Source organism: Patagioenas fasciata, chromosome 2, assembly GCF_037038585.1.
Source record: "Patagioenas fasciata isolate bPatFas1 chromosome 2, bPatFas1.hap1, whole genome shotgun sequence".
Classification (NCBI taxonomy): Eukaryota; Metazoa; Chordata; class Aves; order Columbiformes; family Columbidae; genus Patagioenas; species Patagioenas fasciata.
The window spans coordinates 93,319,922-93,345,981 of NC_092521.1; the positions used below are offsets into that span (position 1 = coordinate 93,319,922).

At 38.0% G+C, this 26,060-nt stretch overlaps 1 protein-coding gene across 1 annotated transcript in view; it reads right to left on the bottom strand.

Annotated features, from left to right (window-relative positions):
• Positions 1-26,060, bottom strand: part of LOC136097754 (uncharacterized) — a 190,710-nt gene that overhangs the window by 83,425 nt on the left and 81,225 nt on the right. The window contains exons 13-18 of the mRNA XM_071805503.1: positions 24,337-24,600; positions 22,258-22,396; positions 17,762-17,923; positions 16,945-17,148; positions 10,872-10,960; positions 6,331-6,470 (exon numbers count right to left, since the gene is read on the bottom strand). Coding sequence (XP_071661604.1) covers positions 6,331-6,470; positions 10,872-10,960; positions 16,945-17,148; positions 17,762-17,923; positions 22,258-22,396; positions 24,337-24,600 — 998 coding nt within the window. The remainder of the gene's footprint in view (positions 1-6,330; positions 6,471-10,871; positions 10,961-16,944; positions 17,149-17,761; positions 17,924-22,257; positions 22,397-24,336; positions 24,601-26,060) is intronic.

Below are 26,060 nucleotides of genomic sequence, written 5' to 3' on the forward strand. Positions count from 1 at the left end.
AGGTGCTAGCAATAATAAATATTCCCCGTCACTGTAACAATATCAAATTTTGACAAAATCAAGTGTGTGCGTAGATATTGGAGGGCTTTGCAAAAGACCCGTGTAAAAGATAGTTCTGAACAAAGATTCGTGTTTCCTTAAGCATGCATTTTCAAACCTCAAAATTTTGTTTCCTGTTTTTCTAGCAGTTTAGATAGATGCTGATGTAATCTTTTTTGTTAATTTCAAATTTCCTTCCAAACGGTTTAGTTCCCTCAGTCTTCACCTCCACATCTAAATTGATAGCAGGAGATTTCTTATTTACCTTTCACTTGTACCATTTTACCACAATGCACTGGTACGGGGATATAATTCTTCAGTTGCACAAGACAGCAAAGATATAGTCTCTCTAAATGTACACAGTTCATTGGACTTCACCCATTTGTGAATTATACTATATAATAAAAGAAGCAACAGACAGCTTCAGAAAAATCACAGGGAATATGAAAGATGACATAACTATATTAAATGATTAGCCTATTAGATAAGTCTCCAAAAAGTAAACTTTTACTTTAAAAATTTGATCTGCAAAGATGTGAGGACACACACCAACAGAAACACTGATCTGACATCTGAATACATAGAGAGAAAAAAAAAACACGTGACCAGTGTCCTGCTGTGACTTTCCTGCAAAACAATACTCCCACAAACACTACAGAACTGGGTACCAATCCTGATAACACTGTGCTCACACAGCCAAAGCTTAAGCATTTCTAGGAAAGATGTGTGAAAGATTTGAAAGCTTTCAAAGAAGACAGTTGGACTTCTGATTTAACCTAAGAGTTAAAGTTTGGCCTGCCTTTAAATCTTCATCTTGAAAAATATCAAGTAGACTCCACTTCAAAATAGAGTTAGAAACGATGAAACAGGGTTTAGGTTGACTATCAGAAGTTACTGAGAAACTGTCTCTTGAAGTAATTTTTACATAATTAACATTTTTTAAAGTAAGCAATATAGAGCTAGTATACTTTTCACAAAGAAAGTTGGATGCCTAGTCTTAATGCCAATATTTTATTTATAGTGCATGAAGCAGATCCTACTAGGATAGCTATAAAAAACTGGTAAAATTTGACCTTTGATTTTAGGTAAATGTTACATATTTTAATAAAAGGTTGCATTTATAGGCAGCCACAGAATCCTCTTTTTTTAAATTGTTTTTTTAAACAGAATCTTTATAAGACCTCGAGGGAGAATCCAGGGAAACTTTTTAAATGGGCAACACTAATTCTGAACAAATTTTAAACACTCAGACAAGGATTTTCCTCCAACGTATAATTCATCACCCTCCTTACTTGGTGTAAATTCAATCTGTTCTGTTTCTATGACATAAACAACAAGCATTTTCACAGGAATGAGGCAAACCATATGTGAAGGTGTTTTAGAAAGCACAACGGGGAATACACCAAGCAAAGAAGCATCTGCATTTATTTCAATGTCAAATCACATGTGCATCATAAAGGGAAAGTTTATTGGTTTTATTAAAAAAACAACTTTACTATACTGTGCTGTTTACAGTTAACTCTTCCTGTCCCTCATTGTTCTCATCAGTTGGGCCAAAAAAATCCAAGTAGGTAAAATCATAAAGGCTACAGGTGCAGATGCAGGGCTGCAAAGGGGTCTTCAGCCCCCTCCACCCTGCCCAGACTGGCACATGCTGCCAAGAGCCTGTTTCTTCTCCACCTTCCCCTTGCTACCCCTTTTGGACCAGGGCTGTATCTGTTCCTGGCAGCTGCAACTGAGAACCAAAGCCTGGCCCACTCCTCCCTTGCATTTCAGAGGTGCAAGAATATAAACCTGGGTAGGATTTATTTCTCACTGATGTGTGCATGCACTGGGACGTTGGCTCGTCTCCTGTCTCAAGATGCTGTTTAATCCTGCACTGACGTTGCACCAACCAGCCTGAAGCCAAGCTACCGTGGGCATCATATGGCCCTGCTGCACAGGGCGTTGGGTATTCCCCCACAAAAAGCAGTGCCTTACAATAAATTGTTTTTACAGTAGCTGGCCAGAGTCAGGTTAACACATTTGAAGTTCAGAAGAAAACATTTCAAAGCAACATTTAGGCTGGGTATGAGCTACAGGCATGTTGTTAAAAAGCTAATTGCATGGAGACAAAGGATGATCGTTACTTTTATATTAGTGTGTAATATTAACCCTTAAGAGCTGTATTTGATGAAAAGTTGTTGATGATGGAAACTGCTATTTCCTCATTTATGTTTAAAATCAAGCTTGAGGATTCCTAGAGTGACAGAGAGTGTTTGGTGGTGGAGTTTCTTTTGCTTGTTTGTTTGTTTGTTTGTTTTGTATTAAGGTAGATAAAAGTTTTTGAAATCTGGGATCTTTTTCCTATCATCTCTAAAACTCTGCATAAAAAGCAGTGTTAAAATGCTGAAGCACTCAAATTATTTCTCAGATATGTATTTATTATGCACTTTCAGTAAACCTGTTTTATAGTGACAAATAGCCAGGAAGAACATTTTTTCCTCAAATTTTGCTTGTTTCAGGTAAGAGACAAACAGGGCTAGAAAGCTTCTGACAGCAGGTTTTGGACAGCAAGGGTCAAAATCCAACCCTAACATTTTGTCTCTCAAGATTACAGATTTCACCTGTCTTATTTAGACAATAACCACTTAACATGTTCATGTTCTGCTGCAGGTTACACAGGCTTTTAGTTCCAGAAACACAAATTTCTTAGAGATGGGAGGTTCAGAGACATCGTGGTGGGAAGCAAGGTCCTGAGGTCAGCTCTCCAGGAAGGTCTGCAAAGCTCTTGGTGGCTCTTTAGCAGCTACGGAGCTGTGACTGGGGCTGACCACTTCAACTGTGTGCACCTCCCTCTAATATGTGACCAGGTTCACCTGTTGTCTTAGCCTCTTCTCACTCATCTTATGTTCTGGACTTATCCCTCTTCACCACCAATTCACTGGACATAAGCAAAATACCTGCTTCTTTCAGCAAGGTTGCGTGTGGGCACAGTGGAAAAGTCACTCGTGTAAGGTTTCAAGATAGAAGCTGAAGGCTGCAGGCTTTTGCAGCCAGAATGATCTTTTTATTCCATATGTGTATAATGCCCACTGTAAGGAGGTTTGACTATGGCCTACGGATGTGAGACACTACTGTCAAACGAATATGAACGGAAAAGTACAAGCATGCTATAGAAATGGAAACAAAAAAAATCACAATTATCAGAAAAATATTTGTGATCACAGAAGAATATTTTGCTCGTACTCGCCTATCTTCCCTTTGGCAAGCCCTACAAGAAAAGAGAAGTTGAAAGAGAGGAAAGAAGAGAGAAAAAAAATACAGGGACAGGCAGGGAGAGAGAGAGAAAAAAAAAAAAGAGAGAGAGTGAGTGGATACTTTTAACTTGTCACAGTACAACACTAGCTTTTAATTAATACAGGGTATGTATGACTTTGAAGATTGTTGGTCGTGCAGTATTTTATGATAAATACACTTTATGGGATTTTGTTTTTAAAGAGGATTTTGTAAAATAACCTAGACCAATAAATGATTTACCAGCTGCAATAAAAGATCAAGGAAATTGCTCAGATTGCATCTTGGAGCATCTAAAACTCTGAAGTTTATGGAGATCTAAGCTGCCCCCAGATCTGCAGTCCTATTAAAAATTTTTGTAGTAGCTAATTATCTTGCATTGCATTTTTTAAAAGGTAGCAATCCTAGCAGACAGAAAGGTCTGGAAACAGACAAAGAGGAGTTGGTGCCCTTTGATGGAGAAAGTAGGAGAGAAGGCAAGGAGAAGAGACAGACAGAAGCAAGTAACAACTGAGACATCATAATGGTATGGGAAAAAATGGAACTAATAGAACTAAGGTGTCAGATACTCCTTCAGTCACACAGGGAAACTGAATTAACTCTAAGTTAAAAAAATATATATATATTAGGGACATATTCTTTACATGGCATGCTAACTGTAATATCTGTATTACTTGACCAGGAGTGGAGTAATTTGTTTTCAAATATTTTCTTGCTGATAAAGATGACAGTTTACCATAAATGAAGCAGAAAGCAAATAAATGCTCTCTACATTCTGTTTCATTCTAACCTCATGGGCCCTTCATGTAATAAGTAAATAAAATAAGCATTGGTCCTTATTTCAAACAAAACAACAGAAACAGTAAATAGACTGGCATATTGGAATAATAAAATACTAGGCTCAGCTGTCTTCACAGAAGGAAGGGCAGTAAAATCACCATGAAGCCTGCCTTGTAGCCTTTGTTTTGTAACCAGGAATATATGGTTCATACCCTGTAACTTACTGTGCACAGACATACCTCTGCTTCCTCAGGGAACCCTAGCAAAGCCAGCGTCCCCACAGGCATGGTGCTCCAAAGTCAACTGAGTCTTCAAAGATGAAGAAAGGAAAAGGAAAAACAAAAGGAAAAAAGAACCATCATTTTTTCTTGGTCCCGAAGTCAGACAGCTAGGTTCATGCCAACTTAGACAAATGCCTGTTCCCTCTGCTCCCCTGGGCACCTTGTGCAATCACAGAGGCCATGGGCTTCAAAGCCTGGGGAGACAGGCTTCTGCAGGCACAGTGACCAGAAACCATTATGTGCTCCAGGAGTGCTTCAGTGCTAAGGAAGGATAGACTTGGGCTTGTTGCCCAAAAGTTTCAAGCTGAACCACAATGAAAAAGAATAAAGGATCAACACCACTGGCTTTGAATTCTAATTGATGTACATCTGCAGGACACAGAAGAAAGACAGTGAAGTTCACCATCACAGAAAGCAAGCATCTTGAGATAGAAATGGTTGATGATAATATAGTTAATTTCATTTGAAAATTGAGGTAGGTAAAATAAAAAAGTGAGAACCACCAATGACATCTGGATGAAGACTGCTACACTAAAATCCATTCTTAAATTATGGTGAGGATTCAGTAGTCCTTAATTGTCCAAAATAACCATGATCAATTCAGTAGAATTATGACAGCCTACTGATATGATTGCATGTTCTTTCTCCATTTGATTGCTGACTCCTACAGTACTCAGGGCTGACCATCTCTGCAGTTGAGTTCAGATTTCTGTAGTGAAAATGCATCTTGTGTCTGTAGGATTTTTACCTAACCTTCTGCCAGACTTTAAAAAGGCACCAAGTGAATGTGGCAAGTGAGAGCAGAGAACAACAGGACTACTGATACTGAAGGCTGCTTGGTTTGCCTGATTAAATAATCCTGCTTTCAAATGTTATGATGGGGAAGCCATTTAATACTAAGTTTTCAGATATCCATCCTAGTCCAACATTCATTTTCTGGGTGCTTTATTTGAAACTCTAGAGGCTGATTTGCAGAAGACCATAGGTGCCAGAGATGTACATTACAGCTGGGTTTTGAACATTCAAAAGACAATACAGAGCTATGTGAAAGACTATCAGATCATTTCATTTAATGAAGGACTGCATCTTCGTTGTTTTCTGCTTATTATAGATAACTGTCCAACTTTTGCAATTACCTTGAAGATGAAATCCCAGGAAAACTAATTAAAAGTAAAGGAAAATATTTCATTTTGATGTAGTCTTTTTAATTTCACTTTAACTTTTCTTTTCACTTAAAATCATTCCACATATATGTAATTTATAACAAAGAAAAGCAATAATAATTAAAGTAATATCCAGGAAAAGTACTGTATTGCTCTTAAAATGCTGAGAAGTTTTTGCTAGAAAACCTGTTTCATTTCTTCCACTGACACAGCTTCTCAAAGCAACACAGCAATATCAAATTTGCTTTCTCAGAAAAAAATGCTTCCAAATTTTTTTCTAATCAACTTCAATCATAAATAATACTAGTAGTCAAAGAAAATCCAAGTCTTTGGTTACTTATGAGTGCTTTAAATATCTTATCTCACCACTATCTGTGAACGTGAAATAACACCCCTTCCTTAATTCACAATGACTTTGTGAAGGAAAAGTAACTCTTATTTGTAAAGTTCTATCGGGAAGGAAAGCACAAGAAAATCGGTAATTCTGAACTTCAGACAGGGTCCACATGCTGTAAATAAGGTCAGGGGGCCCAGTGACCAAATACTTAATATTTACACAAATAAATAGCACACACAGAGAAAAATTAGTTCTGTGGGAAAGTAGCATATGACACCATAATTAGAACATGCATACACAAAGTGGACAAACTGATATTGCTTAGGTAATTGTCAACCTATGTGTTGGATTTTACAGTCTAATAACATTTATCTGAATGTAGATACCTCTATAATGTAAGAATAACAAGGCATACTTCTGGGTTGTGAAACTATTTGATGCTCCTATTACTTACCACACAGAAAAAGTGTATTTCTCTAACTCCTCCAAGTAAAAATTGCTTTCTGTAGATGTTTTCCCTTCTTCTGGGCTTGCATTGTTCCCAGGACCTGATTTTTCTTGATAACATTGGTGAAGTGGTGTATTCTGGTCAATCTTTAAATGAAAAGAAAAATCAAGTCAGAATAATGTTAGAATAGTAAGCTGGGCACAGCTAGCAAAGTAAGAGCTGCCAGTTTCACCCAGTTTTCAACTTGTAGTTCCATTTTACTCATTCTAAAACAAACCTTGAAAGCAGCATTGGCAAACCTGGATCAAAACACTTTAGAATATAATATACTATTTCATTTGGAGGGGATCTACAATGAACATCTAGTTCAACTACCTGACCAATTCAGGCCTGATCAAAAGTTAAAGCATGTTTTTAAGTGTCCAAATGTCTTTTAAACACTGTCAGACTTGGGGCATCAACTACCTTTCTAGGAAGCCTGTTCCAGGGTTTGACCACCTTCTCAGTAAATAAGCTTTGGACTATTCCCACACGTCCTCTCACTGGATGCCAGGGAGAAGAGATCAGCACCTCCATCTCCAATTCTTCTCCTCAGGAAGTTGTAGAGAGCAATGAGGTTGCCCCTCAGCCTTCTTTTCTCCAAACTAGACAAGTCCAAAGTCCTCAGCTGCTCCTCATAGGACATTCCTTCTAGCCCTGTCACCAAATCTGGTGTTCTCCTCTGGACACATTCAAGGACCTTCACATCCTTTTAAGTTTTGGAGCCCAGAACAGAACACAGAGTATTGTTCAGTGAATTGACTTATGTTTCTATAAGGCTGTGGTTTGACAAACCCTTTCAAGGAGGCATAAGTTTGTGCTGACACCGGTAGTAGTCATACAGCCTTCCTCTACCTGCTTGCTTTTTTCTCTGTTGCACACCACACTCCATCAGCACAAAAGTTTGGACATCCACATGGCAAAACATGTGGAGGGAACTGATCTGGGAAAAGAATTAACCCTGCTTGGCCTCTTTCTTCTCTTTTCCTTTTATTAACTGGGTTAGCTCTCAGCTGGATCCATTCTGATCCAGGCCACCCTGTGCTGGTTCCAGCACAAGGGAGGAGAGGGACAGTACTGCGCCTTCCAGAGCTGATGCCAGTTTATGTTGATTTAAACTACTCCTTGAGCTATAAAGTACAGAACCCTAACCTGTGTTCATCCCTGAAATAACATTTTTGCATGCACAGGGCCTGATTTGGTACTGGAATTACTTCTCCCTGGAGCAACCATCAGGCTCCTTGCATGCTCAGTGTGATCTCCACTGGACAGAGCGCCAAACATCAAGTCCACTAAGAGTTGCAATAAGGTCATAACTTACCAAACAGACACCTGCAGGTGACTTTATGAAGCTATCTATTATTATCTTCCTAGGCACAATACCAAACTCTGTAAAGGGTTTGCTAACATTTAGTGAACGTGCCCAGAAAGAACAAAGGGATGGAAATTAAAACCAGTTATGTTTGAACTCGAAACAGGATTCCATTTTTGTTCTTTCTTTTAGACAGGAAGATGGAAAGTATACACTTAAGAGATATCCACAAATGGAAAAGTTGGTTCTTCATCCCTTGATGATGATTTTACGGAGCAAGTGGTTGAAATTTTCTAGCCTATACTAGAAACTAACCTAAGTGATTTAAGACCCTTTTGAGTTTTGCATTTATGAAATCTGTAATGAACATAACATCCAAGTTTACTCTGTAAATCTCAAAAAATCTCAATGTTTCCAGGGAACACAGCATTGGCATTAGATGTAGTCACATCACTGTATGCTTTGCTAATTATAAAAACTACAAAGATGTTATGCATTTTTTTTAACTTGGTAAACCATTTTGCTCTAAAAGGCAAATTTGTATTCTGAAGCTTGGATTCCATAGACCTCATCCACATTTTGTACTTTAATTTAAGGCTTATGGACATAACAGACAGAGGTTTATATCCATACCTACATAATGCTAAATATGGTTACTGGTAAACATAATACAATCATTGTATTTTCAGTAGTCATTGGAAAAGCTGCCACGAGCAATGGAATATATTGTCAAAAAGCAACTCTACGTAAACATGAACAGCTAAGGCAGAGTAGAAGTGCGTAGTGCACTCAAAGCTGTTTTCAAATACTAAGACCAGACAGCCACAGATAACATCACATTTCCCTTAGCCACGTGAATGCCCAACTTAATTCCCGAGAAAAAGTCAAGATTTCAGAGTAGGTAGTGGGTGCAATGTACCTTGCTTGCATTGACATTGTCTCCATGAAATTGCCCCTGTGTAAAGTAGGTATGGAAAACATTATTTAAGACAAAGAGTATTACTGACTGAATTTCTCTGAGACTGTGTTTGATCTTACCTGAAGTATGAAAGCAGAATTTCAGTCATCTGTTTGAGGATGGGATTATGGCCACAGAATATATCTTGCTTCTCTCAGAAATCACTAACCAAAAGCATTGTGTCCTTCATAGCCACCATTCAATACTTTGAATACATGTAACAGTGTGCACATTCATTGTAACAAAAACTAAGTTTACTCTAATGTCAATCACTCAGAAAATACTCAGTGGGAGACTATTTCCAACTCCATAGTATAGATGAAGTCGGGGGTGGAAGGGGTGTGCAAACCAATAGTACCTTTGATTTTGCTGATACATCCTATATTCACAAAAAGGTGAGGTCAGCCCCAAAGTTCTTTCTATTTGCTTTTGTTAGAAAAAAATAAATGCAAAAAAAATTTCTATGTATGGAAAGAAAAGGGACAGCTGAGGAGAATAATCCACCACATGGATTTCTGTCTTCTGCTTTAAATCTGCTCATTACATTAGTTTGTAATTGTTTCCAATATATGATTGTTAGGTAAAAAGTATTTAGAAGACAGTTTTCAGTTCCAGAGATACAAGTAGGCCCAAATGACATAACTCAGACCAAGTGTCTAAAACCTGAACATGCTAAAACAAGGATCTCTCTGAACTTAAGGGTTCATTCATCCCATTAAAAAAAAGAGGGGCTTTTACAGCCTTTGAAAGGAGATTTCACACGCTCCACATTTCTTTTGTGCAGAGGTATTCTCATAAGAGGCTCAGTTCAGAAATCTATTTAAACATGTCAATAACTGTCAGCTTGTGAGTCATTTTGCTGAGTCCAAAGGGACTAGACAGTGCTGAATTACACATGGGCTTACACACCTTACTGAAACCAGGTCACTTTAATGTGGCTTTGAGAGCCACCCAAAACTGAGGTTCCTGTAAGACCATGGCTTTTTTTTTTTTTTTTTTTCCAAAGGTAATGTGTTATTACGGGATTGTAGGAAATGAATTTCACTCTGCCACTCCCATGGGTTGGGTTGCTTTGCCCATTACACCGATTCCATCAGTCCTTCAACTGGTCTTCCTATGGATACAAGTCTACACACATAAGCAGATACATGCACACATAGGTCTGCAGTTACGTTTATATATAACACTAGTTTCTCCAAGTTGTCATTACCTCCCTGGAGTAATAAATCATTTGAAAACTTAGTCATTCAAAGTTGAGGGAATTTCCAGTTGGCCAGTCTTTTTTTGCCAACAGATGCATATAGATCATCACACTACTAGAGTCAAAGTTGCAATAATATTTCCTGACTATTGAGTATTTGTGCCACAGGACACAAACAGTTATAAACAGATAATACACAAGTTCGTGAGTATTCTGCGGACTGTAGTGACTTTTTCCATGGGCAATTAAAAACATTAAATACATTTCAGCATACACCTAGAACAGAGTGAGACAATTTGCCAGAAAGATTAGACTATTCATGCTGGCAGTTGTAGTTCACTTCAACCATGCTGATCTAATGAGGGAAGTGGAGTAATGCTTACAGAGAAAAAGCGCAGCCTTCACTGGAAAATATCTAATCTAGAACAGATAATTCAGGTAGAAGCAATTATTAGGAATAGAGAGTCTTCTTCGCGTTTTAATTCTCACGATTTACATTAAATTGGAAAGTTCAAGTAGTATCTCACCCAGAAAGTGCTGTCATGATGTAGATGTGATTTCATGGTAACTTGTACTGATGACACAATATTTGTTCACAAGTTATGTCCTTGACCAAGATACTACAAATAAGTACACTAGAAGTATCTGATGGTATGGAGTCTTCCACACAAGAACATGGGAGCTTGGAGGTTATAAATGCCTAAGAAATCTATCTTGTGTTTAAACATTACTGAAATAATATCGTAATGCTGTGCAGCCTGGATCAATTTGCTGTTGTCTGGTTATTGGCTGGTCATTCCTACGACTCCTTTGAAATTCCTTTGCTAGAAAGATTAGCTCCCTATAGATCTATGCAGGAGACAGCATTACTACTGGCCATGTGAAGTCTTACGGTAGCTATAACAAAATTCACAGTGATAGATTAAAGAAACGTAACAACAACAACAAGCAAGCCCACAAATCAATCCTAAATAGCACAGGTAGAAGCTCACGATGCACTTTAAGTGAGATCGTGACATTCAGACTGAGGCGATTACCTTGCCATGAACTCCTTGGCCTTCCTTTGGCCAAAATGACCCACAATGCTTGTCTGCACTGCAGCAGCACTCTTGGTAGAAATCATCCTCTGTAACAAGAACAAAAACAAGCAAAAAAATCAGTGCATAAGACAAATCTTTGGAAAGGAAGGAGATAGGTTTTTTTTCTTCTCCCACCAAGATTTTGCATGACCGCAGGAAGGTAACTTTTTCCCTTCTGCCCTAGATATAAATAGGTGTTGGGATGAGAAATGCAGAGAAGACTTCAGATACTCTGGTGCTGGAAATAACAATTGCATAGATACAAAGCAGGGGAAAAACGGAGAAATAAAGAAATAACAGACACAAAAAGAATGACAGCAAAGGGTATTTTAAACATCCCAGGACGTGTTCTTTGGAAAAGAGAAATAAATTCATTTTCTTGTATAGGCATGACTGTGGATCAAGAATGAGCCACAGGGATCCAAAGTACTCATGTTTTCTAAACAGTGTTTACTCAAGTAGCGTGTCCCTCAAACTCCTGAAAAGCAGTGACCTGTGGAGTGAAAAAAAAATGTACTCATACACCATAAAAAGCAGTGGTGCAATGGAAATAAAGATCTGTATTACACTTCTCAATGTACAACATATGGAGGATAAACCAAGAACATGCTTACTGATTAATTTCACTTCTTCTTTTTTTTTTTTCCAATTACTTCCACATCCCCTCAGTAGAAGACAGTCAAGTGTACTTAAAATCACAGTACAGGCAGGATCTTCTCTTAGGTGTTATAGCTGTAGATATACAATACACATATAGACAACATCACAGCATTGAGCCTGTGTGTTTGTGTATATAGCTATGGAAATCTTTCTGTTTCTTATTTTATATATGCACACCCATATAAGTGTACATATGCTGAGCATTCATAGTGGATGAGGTGTCTGCAGGTTTTTATGTCACCCTTGGTGAAAGATCTACTGAAATCAGTGAAAATGTATAAAATATAGCAGCTTGGTATGTCATATGCACACATGCAGTACAAACAGCTTAAATTGTCTCCACATATTCCATATATGTGATACATGTATGAACCCATAAACCCATATTTAAAGAACACACACTTGTAAAAATTGTTACTGTGGATTTCTTTGTTGTTCAATTTTTTAAAAATCTTTTTTTTTGGCTCACCAAAATGGTTTTCGAAATACCTCTGCTGAAATAATGAAGACTTCGACAAAGTTTTTGGAGGTGAATCAGGTGGTGATTAACTTGGTCAAAAAATAGCACAATAAAAATAATAAAGAAACTAATAATATTCTACATTTAAGAAATGAGAGGGAGAAGGAACTCAAGTTTGTTATTTAATCACGACATGGTCTTTTTATATTTTATTTGTAAGGCTCTGAATGCTCTTTTCTTTCTATACCAGTGAGCTCATTATTTTAATTCCTCATAGATTTCTCTGAACATTTTTTTCTAAGTAAAAACACAATGTAATTTTTCAATGGCTGTAACAGTAAGAAGCTGCTCAAATTAAAGATCAATAAAAAGTAGAGAAAAAAATCTGTATGAAAATAAATAAAGAAGATGGGAAATGCTTGCAATTAGACAGGATGAAAAATCTGAAAAGAAATTAAATTTAGTTGTAATACATTTCCCATTCTTTTCTTCATGAAAATTACTACTGAAGTGGTTTTTTTTCCTGTAATTTAAATGTTAAGCTGCCAGATGTGTGTCTCATGCTTGAAGAGTTGAAGCTTTGCATTATTTAGCATATTAAGATTCACAGAATTTAAAAAAGGGCTCCTTTATTGCCTGGAGGTTCTAATTAAGTAAACCTTAGCCTGGTACATTTAAAACTTGCAATACAAGAGATTTTGCTTCCTTTTTTTTCTCTGCAGCCAAGTCTCATCAATATAATAAATATGGAAAACACTTAAGATGATATAGTTTTTCTTTGGCTTGAGGAATTAAACCTATCTATTATTTTAAGAAGTTTTTAATAGAGGCTAGCAATCAGCAAGACATTTAAAGACTCCAGTCTACTTTTTAATCATAGGAGTTGCTCTTAGTGGGGGGAAATGTGTCTTATAAAACTGAGCAATCTAGAAATTTTTTCTTCCACATGCACAAAACAAAGCAGTTCTGAGAAACAACCAAGTATCACACAGTTTTTTATTATTAAATTGCATTTTACTTTTTTATAACTTGTTATAATTGACCACAGAAAACTAATAAAGCATTAATTAGCTGCACTATAAGCAATTCGTTCATTGAAGGAGTTGGGACAGTTGCATCAGAAAGTGTAATAACATAGAAATACTTTTGATATACAGTACCCATAAATCATATCTTAAATACAGTTATTTTTACAGTTTTAGAAAATGTCAAAGGTGTCAACTTTGTCCAGGTATAGCACTTAGCAGTGAATATTTCAGCAAATTGACTCAAAATACCTTTTGTTCCCTGACAGGGGAATGTAATACCATTCATTATAACAATGAACAATTTGAGGAAGAGAAAATAGTACCAAGTAATAATGATCAAAACCAGATATCATTGCTATGATAAAGGTGCAATGACATGTATAAATTCTCTGTGAATAGGCTTATTTGGAAGTCAATAAATATATCCATAACAGCAGGAAAATTGTGACTACACCAGGGACTGGAAAAGACAACAAAATTCTTAATCTAATGCTAATCAGGTATTAAAAAAAGACTCCATCGGAATAGTTTTAATGCTGTACATTAGTATAAGACAAATAGATAAAAATAGGTGACAATTTTTACAACCATTGTGGAATGGGCACAATAACAGTAATGCGTGGATTTGGGAAAGTATGGTGAGATTAGGTTTGTTTCCACCCTCTAAAATGCTGAGAGCAGTCTTATTTCTTGGTGATATTAAGTCCCAACAAAACAGTTTAGATGTTACACAACTCACACCTGATATGGGATATGAAAAAAGTGTCACCTATGTCAAGTCCCCGAATTCAGCTGGGACCTTTTTTTCTATTTTTTTTTAAACAGAATGGAAGAAGTTTGGAGCAATAGCTGAGAGTAGTAGCATGACCTTTATAATGGAGGATGTCTTACTGGTTCTTACTAGTAGAGTATAATGTAACCTTTATTTTATCCTCTACATTCAGTTTTGAAGCTATACTCTCTGACAATAAATACTATCCTTTTTTGTAACAAGCAGTGTGGTGCAACAGGAGTGGATCTGTAGAATTAAATCAGTGACTGGGAGAACACCACTAAACACTGGGGACCCCACTGTGTGTTGAAGAGTTTCTATCAGATAGCTCTTGTCTGGTTCTGGGAATTGATGGTCCATTAATACCCGATACACAGACCCAAAGCACAACCCATTGCTTAGTTTCAGCCTAAAGGACTCAAGTGCTTGTTCTCAAAGATCACACTGCGGTGAACCAGAGAGCAGCAACTGGGGCAGTGAATTCACTTCAAAAGTGCCCTAAAAACCTAAACTCTAACGTAGATACACCATTTGTGAAATGTGGTTAGAGAGGGGTGGCAATCAGATTCTCTATCATGTGAAACTTTCAGAGATTACATGAAGAGCTGATACTGCAAAATTTTGATGTATTCAGGGAGAGAGGGAAAGAGAAAATTTATTTTATTTTAAATATGGACAAAAAGAAACAGCACAGCTAGGAAATTACATGGGTTTGGTAGGAAATACTTCTGACCTTTATGGCGGCTAAGTAGAGCAAGATGAAGCGCATTCCCTTCTGATGGCTGCAACCTCTCTTTCAGTCAGGAAGAAAGGATTTTAGAGTGGTGCCATCCAGGAATGGGGCAGCAGACAAAGAAATCACCAGCTTGGTTAAATTACAGCAGGGAAAGAGAAAACAGCATGAAAATCCTATCTGGATTCCCTCCCTGGTAATATCCCAGCCCGTGGGAAAACAAACTGTGGTAGGAGTCAGAAGGGAGAAGAGTTTGGATTACATGGATTGCACAATCACAGAATCACAGAATGGTTGGGGTTGGAAGGGACTTCTGGAGATGATCTAGTCCAACCCACCTGCTAAAGCAGGTTCACCCAGAGCAGATTGCACAGGGAATGTGTCCAGGCGTGTGTTGAATGTCTCCAGAGAAGGAGACTCCACAACCTTTCTGGGAAGCCTGTTCCAGTGCTCTGGCACCCTCAAAGTAAAGAAGTTTCTCCTCATGTTTAGATGCAACCTCTTATGCCCCTCATCCTATTGCGGGATATCACTGAAAAAAGTCTGGTCCCATCCTCCTGACACACACTCTTGAGATATTTATAAGCATTGCTAAGATCTTTTCTCAGCCTGTAAGTGAGAGTTGAATTTGACCCTATCTGCAAGAATCAGCCCAATCCTTTATACAGGCATGCTCAGAGGAGGAAAAGGACAGCAGAGAAAGAGAAGTTTCAGCCATCTGAGACTCAGCCTACCTGTCAAAAAAAATGAAGGGCAAGCAATCTTCATTTTACAATATCACTTTGTTCCCTTTAAAATGGCACCCATGAGGAACTTCCAATGAGAAGAGCTTTGGGTTTTTTGGTTTAAATAATTATTTTTGCATCTGCATATGGCTGTTATGTAGAAGCAAACAGCATGTCATAAGGAGAAGAACCTCATTGTAGTACTACGAGAAATATGAAAGAAAGGCTCACCGGTTTTCATTAAATTATTTCAGAAGTGGCTGTGAACATAAATATAATCCTCTCAACAAAACCATTTCTCACCTACACAAGCATATTTTAACAAATGAAAAGTGTTCTCTTCAAAGATAATGATAAAACTACAATTCATCTGTCTCTGTGTCTGGTGTTATGATATGGAGGGCACATATTAGTATGTTCTGAATAAATTTCTGAGTGTTATTGCTAGTACACTAACTCCTTGGTTAGCCTGATGCCATCTTTGCTTAGGTGTTATTCTGAAGATTTGTTCAGACAGAAATGTTTTTGATGTCACAAAAGGACACAATTTACCCCCAAAGTTTTTCCACAAATGCAGAGAAGGTTTTGAATTCAAGATCTTCAATATGATCAATATTTAATATTCAATTTTCAACATTCAATTTGTTTTAGAAGTCAGACATTGAGCAAAAGAATCCTTCTGAGTTGGTAGTTTTCAAAGTAAGTGGCTAAAAATTTGTCCTGATGTGCCATAGAAAGGTAACCAAGCAGAGGGTTGAAGGAAGAACAGAAGTGGTGTCAAATCCCAGAAATGGGCAGAATGCAAGATCCTTGTAACAGCTTGAGTAAAAAAATTTCAGGAAACTTTTAATGTATTTCCAGGGGGTTTGCTGTGGTACATGCATAACTGGGGTTTTGAAAACAGGAATCAGGCTTCTTAGGAGAGGAAGGCTAGGGAACAGCTGCCTGCTGGGATGAGAATTGATGGGTAGGAAAATGCAGGCACTGTTGAAGCTCCAAATTAAACATCAGTTACAGTAAAAATCCTAGTTTATACATGGTTCTGCAGAAATTATCTGGAGATTTCAAAATGAAGCTTTTTCCCCTCCCTTGTTCTGGGTGCAGGTATTGAGTTTAGTGGGTACATTACTGACAGTGTTACATCACAGAAAAATCTATGCTCTAGTGATATGCCTTTTGAAACCAAACTTTTGCATAAAATTAACATGAAACAGGTTTAACAAGTATAAAAGCTCATAAAAAAACTTCTGTTGTCTTGTGAATAAAGATAAGCAAAAAGATTTTTCACCTAAATCAAAACCATGGATGTTTTTGGATATCTGTTTGTAGTTGAGGTAGACTCCCTGTTATGCAAGATCTGGTTTAAAATCCTCAATAGATTAGAGTATACTGAGTCAGGTCCTCTGATTCTGCAAAATAATGTCTTTTGAATCTAACTTTGCTTTGATAAAAGTTGTAGTAATTCAGTATCTTTCAAAATCAGGCCACTTCTGTAACTATTGTTTCTCTCTAACCACCAGTCAAGAGAGTGTGAATAACCCTTTCCTTAACATGAAAGCTGACCCTTGTCTTGTTTGTGATGGTTGGGAGAGTCATGAGCAATGGGTACAACTGTAGATCTCAGGTCTGCCTATTCATCCTAAGCCTCGGTACCTTGACCAGGAGGGCTGGCTAGCACCTGGGGAATGTGCACGGCTGCAAGCATGGGCAGCAGCCATTTCCATGCCCACAGAACTATTTTCTCATTGTGTGACAGAGAACACAATTCACTACCCAGGTTAAGTGCAGGTGCCTGTCTGCAACCCCCAGTATCTTCACATCCCATGGTAAATCTGCTTCTAGCTATCATGATGGTATCTGAGTTTAGGACAGGACATAAGGGTTCTGTTACTCAATTCTCAGACACTTACATTTTACCTGGAATTAAAACAAACTAACAAACAAAACCCATGAAATACTGCAACGGTGCAGCTTGCAAGGCAAGTAAACGCTACCTGATGTTCATACAGAGAGGCTCTCTTATGCAATTTAGCGCAACACAATTAACCAAGCATATGGCTATTAACATGTTACAGGAAGAAAAAAATACTTCCCAAGCACTTAACAGCAACATGTTGTGATCCATGGATATAAATGACCAAATAAAATGAAAGGATGTAAAAATGTCACAGAAACACCAGCCATAATCTAATGTTGTCAGTGCACTCTACACACACCTTGTAATTACTAACACATTTGGCCTACTAATACTTTTTAGACAGAGGAGCCCACCACTTCTTTTTTTTGCCTAAGCTGCTTTTGATCCCTCACAATTGATTTAAACTCTTCCACCGCTTCCTTTGCCTAGTGAAATAATGATGAGATGATATCACAGAACAAGGGAGAAGAGAGATGGCGGTATTTACACACATGCCAAGCAGCTCTATTTGCAAACTTTCAGTAAATTAAACAACACAATAAAAGTCCTAACCTGCTGGAAGCATTTTATGCTCTTCTCTTTTCCTCCCAGCTTCTTCTGACACACGCGCTTCTCCTCCTTTCGCAGCATTAAACTGCTTTTCCACTTCCTTTACAACAGTGGGAATACTTCCCTTATGGGTGTCAGGATCTTTTAGAGAGGTCAGAGGTTGCCCTGCAGAGGAAATGACAAGCTGTGAAATGTAAAAGAACAATTCCTTCCACATGTTTCCTTGCTCCAGGAGCAGTAAGGGGTTGTCGGCTAGCATCACCATGGGATGGGCCAGGCCTTTGCCTAGCAGTCCTGTCAAAACTAATTTACAATTAAAGACTTGCGCAACTGTTTAAAGCTTTACAACTCCAGCAAGTTTCCAGGACTGCCACAGACAAGTGGTACAAACCAACCTTATTTTTAACATCCAGGCAGGTAGACAGACAAAAAAAAAAAATTTTCTAAATTGTACAGTAATCAGATAAAATATATACCTGAAAGTGATCCTCCTGTATAATATTTAATTATAAGTTCACAGTTCGGGAACTAAATATATTTCAGTTAGTCTAACTTTTCTTCTGGTAGGTGCATGGGGCACATGAGCCACATGTGCTGCTGTTAGACAGCAAACCTTGTGGGGAATGGAAAAATAAAGCTTAGGAAAAAAATGAGCTATTTGCTTATCATAAGAAAATAAGTGTCATTAAAACCATACTCAAACAGCTGTGTTGCTCTTTTCTTTGCATTCTCAAAGTATAGTAAAGCAGGGGGAAATGGGGAACAAGCAAACTTTCTGGAAAGAAAATGTTACAGACACATAGAAAATCAGCACATAGGTGTTTAGTCAAAATGACAGCTCATGTAATGAGAGTCTTTTTATGTGACAAATCTACCCAACAAAGCAGTAGCAACAAAATGTCTCTGGCAGCCCAGATACTGGGAGCAGTGTAGTCATGCTAACAGAACACCATACCCAAGCTAATTAGCCTGTGTCACAGCTCTACTATGGCAGATCATCCTGCTCCTGGGACGAAACTAGCCTGGTTACCTTCAAACACTTTCCCTGAAAATCTTAGCTGATAAGACCTCTCCTCCAACACAGTTGAGGATAAGCAAAATTCCCATTTTGATTTCACACTGTAAGTGCTTGGGATAACTTCTGCTTAAAAAGATGTACAATTGGTCATGACTATTTTGATACAGGTAGTGATTTTTGCTGTAATTTGACCAAAAAGTGCACACAACTTGGCACTAGAAAGAAGTTGTTTCAGTATTTTAATCCTTCTCAGCCATTCTTCCACCTTCTCCCCACAAACTGGCTAATATTAGAGAGGTGTGAGTAAGTCACTAGAATGAAAAAGGTTTTCCTTCAGTTCTACAAACTAAAGAGAGTAAAATCATCCTTGGTTTTCTATTTGCCTGTTTTTTTGATCCCATTTCTGATGGGCACAGGTAGGTGTTTGCATGTCAAGTCAGAGGAAGATCACAGCCAGAAGAGCAAGCACATGGAAGAATGTTCCCAGCAAGTGCAGAGTAACAATTCCCAAGTGAGCCTAAGTCTGACCTAAAAGTGTTCGAACTTGAGAAAAAAATATATGCCTGCTGTCCAACTACTTTTCTGAAAGAGCTGCCACTTTCAAAAGACTGAGTTATGCTGACATTTTATAGATGTAAATCTCCTCTTTTATGGACACTAACGTCAAAGGGGATTCTTCCTGTGGATTGAAGAAGAATTTGCATATTTAGTGTTAAAACACTGGAGATTCACATTTATGAAGCTTTCATGCATTTGAAGGCAACATTTCTGGTAGCCGCAACAAATTTTCCTACCTATAGTACTTCTATTAGAGTTGTTACCACCTTCCACACAACAATGGCTAATAAATTCCACAGAGAAATTGTCATTTATTTCTTGACAGAGACTGTTGATCCCTTAATGGGGCAACAGATCAACAAGAGAGGCTTTTTTTAAAACAAGGGCAAAGGATGGTGGTTATGAAAGTGGAAACTGTCTTGTTCCACTCTAAAAGAATGAAGAGAAGATATGATTTGAACTAAGAGACACGCTAGATCTGATAATGGGAATCTGTGACCTACAAAGGAGGTAGAACGGGAGGTATTAAGTTGCATTTCTTTGCGTTGTATTCTGAAAGAGAGATCTTGTGCAACAGGGAAGAGTCATACCTAGCCCAAGGCAGAGCTGTGGCTTAAAAGAATAATGTAGCCTGAAGTTAATGGAAATAATATGAAGGTTCTGTCTTAAACTTCTAAAACCGAGACAAATTTGAAGTGAAGGTTAAAACACCATCTCCTAACCTGCTCTATTTAGCTTATACCTTGCAGGACCACATATGGTATTGATACGTAAGATCACTCACTATTTAGACTACTGCAGCAGAGTGAGTTACAGAGCACCAGTCTTCATTTAGACTATTCTTGCTTTCTCTGGTTTGTGTCTCAACCTTAATGTCACTTTAACAGAGCTTCCCCCCTCTGCTTTTGGTAGTTTAACAGATATAATATAGTATTTATAGAGCATATCAATGTGCGACAGCTTGCCACAGATCATAAACACATTTTTCTGTTGGAAATGTTGAAGTCGTGATTTTCACCACGTGATCTCCAGTTCCCTAAGGTTTGCTCCTTTAATTGTAAATAGCCAGAAAGTCATCAAGCTAGCGTTTAATAAACTTTTAATTTGAAATGGATTACCACATGTTGTGTTTGTTTACTCATTATTAAATCTCTTAGCAACATATCACCAGCAGAAACAGCATACTGTAGCATTGCATAGATACATTAAAAAACAAACCCATGGGGGATATTAGCAGCTAATAATATCTTTAAAGAAGGCTCCAAGAAAAATAAATAAATATAAACAATACAAAAAATTACTCCTAGAAATTTTGTTAGTGCAAATCTGTTTGGCATGGAAATTGCAGATCTTCCATGATCAGTTTATCAGTATATTTCAGAGGTCTGCATGCAAAATAGGGCATATGTTAATGCTCTTTCTCAGTTTTTATAAACGTATCTTCCTGGACTTCTCAAACTGAGTATCACGCATTTTTCCATGTGTTTCCAGAAGTGCGACCTATTTAGTTGTACCTTCTATGCCTATATGTGAAGATTGAAGATAGGACCAAACAATTATAAGTTTGATTTATTAAGACCTTGTTCATAACTCCTCAATGCTGAGGGAAACTGGCTGCAACTTCACCTTCGGATCTGCTATTCATGGTTTTGTGCTGCATCTAGAAGCATCTTAGCAGATATGGAGAAGATACACGCCAACAAAAAGGACCTTACTGCTCAGTACAATGTATTATTGTACGCCTGTGCTTCTGATATTGGGTTGGTTATATAGAAGCCTTTGATCACAGTGCAGTTGTTGCTTAGCCTAAAAGTGTCCTAAACCATCACTCACTGTCTAAAAAGTACTTCCACTGAACTCTTCTCATGTTATACTTCCAAACTGAGCTGCACATTCACCACGCTAAACGATTGGTTATCTGCTCTCTTTCTTTCCATCCAATATCCTCCTCTTTCTCCTCCTTCTTCTACTAGTTTCCTCCTTCTTCTACTAGTGTCTTCTACCGTGCATCACTGCTGCTGTTTTCTAATGTTCAAGGAACCTCTGCCCTGAAGAACTAAATCTCCCTTTTGAGTCTGCACATAATATTCACACAGACACTACAATCTGTGGGTTGGCTGCATCCTTCATTTCCTTAAACAAGAGGGAATATAGGAACGTCTGCATACCAGAAAATAATTCTTTTTGTCCATGACAGATCCCACATGCTAAAAAAGAAAAATCAATGGCAGTGTCTTGCCATTCTTCTCATTCCTGGATTTCTAACAGAAGAGGAGCAATTTCTGAGTCCATTGCAATATGGTCAATTATGTCTTCAATGCAGGTAGATCAGGAGACTCACAGAGGCCTGGGAGGATGCTCAGTCTGAAAGTAACATTCAGCAATTTTTTAATAAAACTTCTTGGGAGATCTGCTACACATAAGAAAAGGATACCTCATCTTTCCTATGGGTTACCACTTGATTGAATATTAGTGGAATTTCATGGGAGTAGCATAAGGCATGTCTCTGATTCCAGAACTGTCTCCCTGCCAAGTCTGAAGTACCTGTTCTAGAGTTCTTCCAGAAATAATTAGACAAAAAGTACCTTTTCATTTTTATTTATTCCTGTAAGACTGGTGTTATAAGCACCCAAATTATTATTGCTGCAACTTTCCAAGCATTACTCAGCTTCAAGCAGAGGCCAGCATGGAAAGTTTCATCCTCAGCAATGAGGCTGGTTTAAATTGCTCACAACTGAAAACAAAGTTGAGCAACATTAATAACAACAATCACAGTATTCCAGCTATAAAACATGTTGGACCAATATCTGAATGAGCAAAATCTAACTTAACAAGAAGAATAATGACTAGCTAACGCTGAAATGAAACTACGGATGTCTCCAATGAAAGCCTGAATACAAACATGAAAGTCTGAATCCATTACCTTGTGGTCCAGACTGTGCAGCCTTCTCTGAGACAGCATTATTTTTAGCAATGCTTGAATATGTGAGAAGCTCGGGTGGGAAATGAAGGTGCATATCACACTTATTTTGCTTATCTGAACCCTGTGGTAGTTTAATTATCTATTAAGAAAAAAAAAATAAATACATTAACATAAACAGTTCAGTATTCCACAAAGCCAGGATATACTTTTTTATACATTGTGAACCTTAGAAGTCCCAGATGTTGTTATGAGTATTTTAGGAAGTTCTTGCTTCTCTGTGCTCCATTTACTATAATTTTCCCTCGTATCACTTTCTCATGTATCACAGTATCACAGTATGTTTGGGATTGGAAGGGACCTCAAAAGATCATCTAGTCCAATCCCCCTGCTGGAGCAGGAACGCCTAGGTGAGGTCGCACAGGAATGTGTCCAGGTGGGCTTTGAATGTCTCCAGGGAAGGAGACTCCACAACCTCCCTGGGTAGCCTGTTCCAGTGCTCTGTTACCCTCACTGAGAAGAAGTTCTTTCTCAAATTTAAGTGGAACCTCTTGTGTTCCAGCTTGATCCCATTACCCCTTGTCCTATCATTGTTTGCCACTGAGAAGAGCCTGACTCCATCCTCGTGGCACTCACCCTTTATATATTTATAAACATTAATAAGGTCACCCCTCAGTCTCCTCTTCTCCAAACTAAAGAGCCCCAGCTCCCTCAGCCTTTCTTCAGAAGGGAGATGCTCCACTCCCTCAATCATCTTTGTTGCCCTACGCTGGACCCTCTCCAGCAGTTCCCTGTCCTTCTTGAACTGAGGGGCCCAGAACTGGACACAATATTCCAGATGGGGTCTCACCAGGGCGGAGTAGAGGGGAAGGAGGACCTCTCTCGATCTACTGACCACCCATGCTTACAGAGTAAAGCAGACATCTCAGTAGATAGGGGTGACTCTCAATTGAAATTCAGAATCATATGGCAAAGTAGAGATTCCCTGAATCATTAAATCATCCTAGTTCATACACTGAGTTGAAAGACTAATTTTTGCAGCTTTGGGGTCTTCCCCTCACCCCATTTCAACCAATTTTAACTCTTCTGCTTTGTTTTGGTTTTGGTTTGGTTTGGTTTGGTTTTTTGTTCTGGTTTTTTTTTTTTATTTTATTTTTGTTTTTTTACCATAGATCTACTAATGTTGTTTCTGACTTTCTCTTTCCTAGCATACCTTAGGTACATTTTGGTATAAATTCTTATATCTCTACATGATTCTGAAGTTATTTTCACCTTCTTTTACTCTTCATGACCCACCCCACCCCCAAAAAAAAAAAAAAAAAAAAATTGCCTGAAATTCATCACTAAAAGAAAATTAATAACTACCCTTTCTATTAAGTAAACTCACATGTTAGAATTAAGATGCTTTCAGAATTAATGTATTTTGGTAAGTGTTTTTTCCTGAGCCAGACATGACTATAAAAGAAGTATAAGTTTGAGGTCTTGTTAAGATTCTGAATGAGGGAATGTATCTCGGTTATAATTACACATTGAATTTGCAAGTCCAGAACCAAGCTTCCATCGAAGGGGTCATTTTCACCAAAGACATACAAAAAAATGTCACATTTGAATTATGTCTGAAAACTATCCAAAAGCAAGGTTCCTACCACAACAGAGCCTTGTTCTCTAGCTGAGGATCCCAGATGTATAAATGCAACAATATCATAAACAATTTGATTTTGTTTTGTAGACATGCAAAAGCACCTCTGAGATTCACTAAAACTGTGGAGGAAACTAGCATGTGCTAGTGGCAGGCTCAAAATCAGAATTTCAACTTTTGATCTATTTTTTTGATCCAATTACTCACCCAAACAATATTTTGATGTTTGAAATAATCCTAAAATTTGGCTGTAAAAACCCATACTAATTTCACATAAAAGTTGGAGGTGCATATGATTTTCACTTCCTATTTATACCTTCTGGGTAGGCTGGTAAACTGCTTTTGGGAAAGATGGTATTGATTTTAAGGCTGGCAGAAGACAAGTAGAATCTGTTCTGAGGAACATGTCTAAACCAACAGGTCTAATTTTTCAAAATACAAACCTGAAAGTAGAGATTGCATAACCAATTATCCAGATCTTGAGAAATGAAATTTTCAATTTTTTTGAATCGGTCAATTTTGGAGTCATAATGGCCTCTGAGGAACGGACATTTAAATTTTCCCTCCAAAGCACTGAAATTATTGTCACACAAGGGAAAAGCTCCCCATCCCACTTCTCGATCAATCCATGTATAGGCCCCACGAAGAAGGAAGAGCTCAAAGAGGAAGACCATGCCTGGCTTCACAGCTTTTCTAGGTGGTAGAACCTAATAAAGGAGGAAAAGAGATTTATTAGCTATAAAAACATCACAAGGAAGCCACTTGCCTTTTATCACATAAAGGTCTACAAACTTCATACTTTTTAACCAATTTTGCATGCTAAAACAATTAACAACTCTTCTCTTTCCATCAAATCATGTATTTGAAGAATCTTCCACTCTGACAGAAAATGCTGTTGTTTTTTTCTTAATGCTAATGTTACGATTTTTTTCTGTCTTAGCTTTTTGAAAGTGTTCATTTTCTGTCTTTATCTGTCAGTGGTGGAAAATCATTGCCACTATAAAACTTTAAGACAGAGTTACAAGCCATCTTGGGAATCTGAGGTGTCCCTGTGAGTGTTTACTGAGATTCACCACTGGGTTCTTCTTGCAGCAACTTCGGAGAGTTCATCCAAATACCCAGTGAGAACATTTGCAAGCTTGTTCCTCACTCTCAACTCTTCTCTACGCAGTTCTGGCAATTTTATTGGTATAAAATAGCCTTCCCTCCTTCAAATTGAAGCATGGAAACTCTTCTTGCAAAGTATGTGAACCTCCAGGTAGGGTCAAAAAGGATTTTGAGATAGTAAACTCTCAGCATACCAAAGACTGGCAAATACTGTTTATACTTTAAATAAGGTAGCTAGAGATATTCTTCTGAGCAGCTTGGAGCTGTGGAAGAGGGTTACCAATGCCTTAGGGCCCTGTAGCAATTGTGTTCCCACGGCAGAGACTTGAAAATTGGGGGTGAAGAAACACCCTGAAGTAATGAATTTATGTAAATCCCTCTGTAAGGTTTGCTGTGTGAAGCAATGCAAGGTCATGAAGAAGAGGGTAGAGAAGGAAGCAGGCCAGAAAGCAAGCTAGTCCTACACCACAATTTTAACTGTCTTCTTTAATTAATGTGGGGGTTGATCTGGGTCCTGTTAAACAGCTCTAATGCATTCAAAAGGACAAACAAAACAAAACTCAAACAAAAGCTAGAACATGAAAGTTGACTACAATCATATCCTGGCTGACAGCTCTGAAGGAAAGTCACCTGGGGACAAGGAGAACAAATACATCAGCTACACCTCCCACACAACAAAATATCTGCTTCACCACTGCTCCTACACATTATCCTGGATTATAGAGAACTGCGACTGCCTAATCTCTTAAATAAACTACCCTGGATGCTTCTCTAATAGAGATATTGCTCTGTTATTTGAATGTTTTCCACCTTTTATTGTTCCCACTTCAGTCCTCAAAGTTCATAGCAGCAAATGCTGTTATGGTATATTTTCTTGGCTGAGACTCTGCTCAGCCTTACCTTACCTTTCAGCTAAAGTAGAGAAAGAGGAGCCTTTTCTCCTCTCTTCCCTGTGAACTGGCCACAATCGTAGAAGGTCACAATATTCGAGTGTATCCTTCAACTCAGAATGTCCTGTAGGATATACTGTCAGTACTTACAGAATCACAGAATGTTAGGG